This window comes from Belonocnema kinseyi, chromosome 3 (assembly GCF_010883055.1).
Source record: "Belonocnema kinseyi isolate 2016_QV_RU_SX_M_011 chromosome 3, B_treatae_v1, whole genome shotgun sequence".
In the NCBI taxonomy this organism is placed as follows: Eukaryota; Metazoa; Arthropoda; class Insecta; order Hymenoptera; family Cynipidae; genus Belonocnema; species Belonocnema kinseyi.
Window position 1 is genome coordinate 92,382,893 of NC_046659.1, and position 6,437 is coordinate 92,389,329.

A 6,437-nucleotide genomic window follows, 5' to 3' on the forward strand; every position below is an offset into this window, starting at 1 on the left:
TATAAATATATATATATATACAAATTTATAATAATTTTTTACATTATCGTCATTTATGATTGAGAAAGTATTAGAATTGCCTGAAATTTGACACTACAGCTTTCGAATTTTGAACCAAATGACACAAAATATGAAAAAAAAATTCAAAGAAAAATTATAGCTTTGGTAAAATCGTAGAAAATGTCTTAACCATTTTCCATTAGGCATCGTAATTCTTTTTTTATTTAGCGCAATAAATATTCGATCGTTTGGTCGAAAATTTATCTTTTTAGGTTAAAAATTCAACTATTTGGTTAAAAATTCATCTATTTTGTTGAAAATTCGTCCCTTTTGTTTGAGAGTTAAACTGTAGGTGTAAATGTGTCTGTTTAATTGACAATTAATTTTTGCTGTTCAAAATTCATCTTTGTTGGTCGAAAATTCAAGTACATGGTTCCAAATTCAACCATTTAGTTGAAAATGTAATTGTTTTTTGCCTTAATTTAATCCGTTTTATTTAAAAATTCGACAATTTGGTTAAAAATGTAACCCTTTCGTTTGAAAGTTAAACTATTTTGTTAAAAATTTTACTATTTTGTCGAAAATTGGTCCTTTTTATTTGATAGTTGAACTATTCGGATGAAAATGTGTCTGTTTGGTTTATAATTAATTTTGTTATTATTGAACATTAATCTTGGTAGGTCGAAAATTTAATTTATATAGTTACAAACTCAACTATTTTGTTGAAAATTCAAATATCTTGTTATAAAATTCTATTTTTTGTTTCAAAAGTTAAACTGTTTTGTTGAAAAATCTTGTTTTTTTTTATTAATAATTCATCTTTTTTGGTAAAAAAAGTTCCTATTCTAAAAATTCAAATAACTGCTAACAAAATATCTCTTTTTGACTTAAAGATTCAACTATTTGGTTAAAATTTCGTTTATTTTACTTGATAGTTAAACATTTTATTTGCAAATGCAACTATTTGAAAAATCATGTTTTCAAGTAAAAAGTTAATCTAAACAAATTTTAACTGATCCTTTTTGGTTGAAAACTCAACTATTTTGCGAAAAATGCAATGTTTCGTCTTATACCTTCAGCGTTACATATTGAATTCAATATCACTGTTAAAAAAATCTGATGGAAATTTAATATACATGTGAGTAAAATCATTTACATATACCGTACATCAATTTTATTATACAATCATGTTGTAAAATCAATATTCATGTATATTAAATTCCGTAAAATAGAAAGCGTGCAAACACCAAGTTCTTTGATGCCTTCATCTTGTCAGATATTAAATAAATAAAGTAATAACCTTATAAATTCTTCGACTTAATACTTACTTATAATTAAAGTACAACGTACGGGCGAATTTTTTTCTAAAATTCGCTGTGAATGTTAGAATTTTAACGTGAGTACAGGTGTTTGGGTCTAAGGTTTCTTATTTATTTTCTTATTTCAAGTTTTTCACTTAAAAACCAGTGTCATGTATGTTTATCTAGGAAAAAATATGACCTTTTATTATTTATGAATGCAAATTACTGCCAAAATTGTTTTTAATTTGTGTAAAGTGCAAATATCTGTCTTCTAATAAATGATCAATATTCGGTTTATATGAAATTTAAGGGTGTACACTACGTACAATCAATCTCAAAAGTTGCCTTCCTTTAAAACAATTGATAAAATCGACAAAAAAAAGATCTATTTTTAATTTATGTAAATCTTGATAGGCGCTTCTAAGCACACTGCAGAAAAAATAATACGGATTAAACTTGTGTTCCAAGGTATCATTTTATTCTTCGAAGGATTTTCTACAATTCTATTTGGGTGCGGTTAATTGAAATTTTAAAGTATAATTGTATATAAAAATAATAACTGTATGATTTCTCAATTATCTTTTTTTAATAAAATCAATCCGAATAGAAATTTAGAGAATCATTCGAAGAAAAAAATAAGACATTGATCAATAGGATTAGATAAAAATTGTAACTTTTCCCAAAAAAGAAGGGAAAACTAAACCTTTAAATAACTACTATTAAATAAATAATTTTAAGCTTAATGATTTTTTTCTCAAGTGTGCTTAGAAGCCTTCATCAACATTTACAGAAATTAATAATAGATCTTTTTTTGTTGATTTTATAAATCATTTTAAAGATAGGCAACTTTTGAGATTGATTGTACGTAGTGTGCATCCTTAATATACATATTCTCTTAGTGGCGATTTTGTATACTGAGGTTTTAAATTTAATATATAAATGTATATTAAATGTATATTACAATTGCAAACATCTTTAACAGTATATCTATAAATTAATTTCCTTTGAAAGAATTTAGTCTCCTATTCCCATATTTTCATGAAAAATCGCCCTATTTCCCCTGTTTTAAGAGCAATTTAGGATGTAAAGTCTATTTTATAGTATAGGAAATCATTTATTTATAATTGAATTCCAAATTTTCTTGAATATATTCTAATGAATTTATTACGATAATTTAAGTTCTTTCAATTATTTTCATATATATACTCTATTAAGAAAGGGTGCGACTTACCACACCCTTTTTCAATATTGAATCTTCTACCACCATTTCGTGTCGAATGAGGGTGTGGCATCAGAAGGAAAAGGGATCCCCAACTCACAACAGTTCGCTTCTGTTTTCATTGTACCATCATAAATAATTTAACAAAGTTTTGTTCAATAAAATAATTAAAATTTTTTTAAATGTTATAAAAATCGAAATTATTCTTAATAAATATTATTCGGTGATCAGAATAGTAATTGTAAATAAAGAGCATTGTATTTTAGTTTCAAACAATTTGTTTAATTTTCCAATTTTAATTTAAAAACATAAAGGATGGGAAATAAAGTGGCAATATTTACGGAAGAACAGCTCGAAGATTACCAAGATTGCACATTCTTTACACGCAAAGAAATTTTGAGGTAATGATAAAAGAAATTTGTTTTTAAACCTATTTTTTCATTGTGATTCTTTTTACAAAATTACTAAAACTTACGTTTTAATTGTAGAATTCATAAAAGATTTCGAGAGATAGGCGGTCCTGGTGTTGTGCCTCAAACAATGACTCCTCATGAAGCTTCAAATTTGCGATTACCATTATCATGCTTGGAAAAAATACATGAACTAAAGGTTAATAACAATATATTTCAATAAACTTATTATAATCGTATTATATTTAAATAATGGCAATTTTGAGAATTTTAGATCAATACAATTATTACTAGTGTTTCAAATCTCACTACGAATTTTCATGCGCACCAAAATTACGTTAAAAATGTAATTCTAAATGAAATATTCCGTATCTACATTACAGAAAAGGTACCTCATGCTATTTTAGAAATTTACCTAAAGAATTTAAAGCATCCAGGAAGTGAGTTTAAAAATAAGCTGACCTTTTGAAAGATAAGACTGGCACTAATCTGATTGTAAAGTTTGAGGAAAGATTACACAAGCGCAATTCAGATTATTTTTACACAATTTTGAAAAACAAAAAACCTCTGAGAAATTAGAGGATGAAGTTTTAGAGAAAATTATCGTTTTTGACAATTGTTTGAAACAATTTAGGATGCGAACCTGGCGTTAAGGTGATGATTTTGAACAAAATTATCATACACACGTCTTTTTGGATAAAAAATTAATCTTTTTGTACGAAAGGCATAATTTTTTATTGAAAATAAATATTTTATTCAGAATTTAACTGTCTTCTAAAAAATTGATCTTTTTGGCTTGAAAATGAAAGTTTTTGGTTAGAAATGTATGTTGAAAATTCGTTTCTTTTGATTGAAATTTCAACTATTTTTTAAAAATTAATTTTTATTAGTTGGACATTATCTTTTTTGATAGAAATTGACCTTTTCAGGCTGATAATTCAACCGCCATCGTCAACTGTTTGTAATTGAATTTCAACCTTTTTTATTTAAAAAATCCGACCATTTGGTCGAAAACTCGTGTTTGTAAGTTGAAAATGCTACTATTTATTAAAAAATTCAATTATTTTGTTATATTGTCTTCTTTTGTTAGAAAATACAATTTTTTCGAATATTCGTCTTTTTAGATAGAGATTCCATCCTTTTTTTAATATATATTTTTTTTTAATTTAATTATTTCGTTGATTTTTTTTAATTCAACTTTTCAGATTGATAATTTAAATGTCTTCTAAGAAATTCGTCTTTTGTTTTAATAATTCAATTATTTCGTCAAAAATACATATGTTGATGATTGAATTTTAATATTTTTGTTTGAAAATTCGATCATTTGGTTGCAAATTCATCTTTCTTGGTTAAAAATGCAACTATTTTGTTAAAAATTCATCTCTTGTTACTGAAAGTTTAACTGTTTCATTATAAATTCATCTGTTTGTAAAGTATTTTTTTAACATTCAACTATTTCGTTATAAATTATATCTTTTGTAGCAAGTTTAACTTGTCAGATTGATGATTCAACTATCTTCTACAAAATTAATATTTTTGGCTCGAAAATTCCTGTTTTTGGTTGAAAATGCAAAAGTTTTTGGTTGAAATTCAATCCCTTTTGTATGAAATTCTAATATTTGGATGGAAATTTAATTATTTTATAAAAAATTCAACTATTTTCTAAACCTTTCCACTTTTCAACTTCAAACTCAACTCTTTTGTTAAAAATTCTTCTTGAGGTTGAAAATTCAAATATTTTGTTGAAAATTTAATTTCTTGAAATATATTTCGACTTTAAATCTTAGGAATTTGAATAATTTCATATTAGATTCAATATGATCCAATAATTAAAGTTTCTGAAATTGATACTTGTCAGATAATGTTTTTTCTTTGAAGCCCTTAGAATTATACTTATTGATATTAGTTTCTATTGTTTCTATTTAAAGACTTTATGATGAAAATATTTGTACGCTTCAATTTGGAAAGTTAAAAATTTATAATAGTTTAATTTTGGATGCTGTAATTAGCATTTATTTTTTATTACTTCAAAGGAAAAAACATTTTTAAAAATGTTTGGGAACCGTGAAATGACCGGAAATATTATTCTGGTGATAAAAAGGGCCATCCTGATCATTATTTTAATAAATTTAACTATTTTTAAGGAAAATCCCTTCAGGGAGCGGATATCGGAAGTTTTTACACAGTGTAGAGATCCAGGACATTCAGCCGACGAGGGCATCTGCTTCGAGGAATTCCTGGAGATGATGTCTGTATTTTCCGATCAGGCACCACGAGACCTAAAAGTACATTATGCCTTTAAAATTTACGGTAATTACATTTTTAAATTATATAAATAGCAAATTTCTAAGTATTTCATAAACTTTTATTACATTAGTCAGCTTCGATCGGGCAAATATCTAAAATTAGTTCCTATCGTATCGCAAGTTTTATTTAGAAAAGCGAATCTGTAAATAGAACGATGAGATGATCGTTTGCAAGAAGTGTGGTGAAATTGTATTATAATCAGAGTCATCACTGTCGGGAATTTTTTGAATTCTTATAGTGTTAATAAAAAAACGTATTCAATGAAGACTTTAAGTGGGAAGTATTACACCTTTAAACACTTTCAATTCCAAATTGTTGAATTGTAAAGACTATTATTGTGAAATTACTTAATTTTGAAGGCTTTGAAATTAAGGACTTAATAGTTCAAGAATTTTGTATTAATAATATTAAAAATGTAATCCAAATATATAGTATTTAGAATTCAACAATTGTTGTTACAAACTTTCTGTAGGTTTATTACATTGTTGTAAATACCAAAATTTGACATTAAAGTAATTAAAATTGGACAGCTTAAAATTCAAAAGTTTAATTATCAATAAGTTTACTTTTGAAGCAAAGCCTTTAATATTTGAGAAGAAATTAAATTTTCAAGATTTAAAAGGGACGACTAAAAAATAAAAATTCCGAATTGGAAAACTCCCGAAAAATAAACTTTTTGATTAATAAAATTCCTGGTTTGGAAAATTCTTGAACAGTTTATAATATTGCCGAATTCGAAAATGCATAAGCAATAAAATTCTCGAATAGTTTATATTACCGAATTAGCAAATTCTCGCCAGTCTGTAATACATATTACTGAATTTGAAAAATTTCCTAATAATAATATTCCTGACAAAAATTGAGACTTCGGATTCTATAACCACGCATAAAATTTGCCTGGCCGCTTCAGGCCGCTCGAGTTGGCCCCTGATGGCTTGAAAATCAGTTTTCGAAAATTCAACTTTTTAAGATATCACTTCATAGGAAATTTCATGGCGCATCTTTTTTCTCTCGACAAAAAAGTTGTATCTTTCACTGTTTCTGTAAAAAATGAAAAAAACTTAATTTTTCAGACAAGAAAATTTACTAAATATTTTCAGGTAATACTTTTCAAAAAACTTCATTTTATCCTAATAAACATTTCTTTCGCTTCAAGTTTGGTCTTACTCAAAATTCCCTCGATAAACGAAGCGTTTGAAA

The 6,437-nt window shown here is 25.9% G+C and overlaps 2 protein-coding genes across 4 annotated transcripts in view; one reads left to right on the forward strand and one right to left on the reverse strand.

Annotated features, from left to right (window-relative positions):
- Positions 1 to 3,052, reverse strand: part of LOC117169050 (decapping nuclease DXO homolog) — a 76,112-nt gene extending 73,060 nt beyond the window's left edge. For 2 of the 3 annotated variants that reach the window (XR_004466603.1, XM_033355139.1), the window contains exon 1: positions 2,996 to 3,038. The gene's annotated coding sequence lies outside the window, so the exon portion shown is untranslated. Of the gene's footprint in view, positions 1 to 2,995 lie in introns of all 3 variants that reach the window. The other variant, XM_033355142.1, reaches the window with a different exon arrangement.
- Positions 1 to 6,437, forward strand: part of LOC117169054 (calcium and integrin-binding family member 3) — an 11,878-nt gene that overhangs the window by 2,472 nt on the left and 2,969 nt on the right. The window contains exons 2-4 of the mRNA XM_033355152.1: positions 2,835 to 2,921; positions 3,009 to 3,129; positions 5,075 to 5,240. Of these exons, the coding sequence (XP_033211043.1) occupies positions 2,836 to 2,921; positions 3,009 to 3,129; positions 5,075 to 5,240 (373 nt within the window). The 5' untranslated portion in view covers position 2,835. The remainder of the gene's footprint in view (positions 1 to 2,834; positions 2,922 to 3,008; positions 3,130 to 5,074; positions 5,241 to 6,437) is intronic.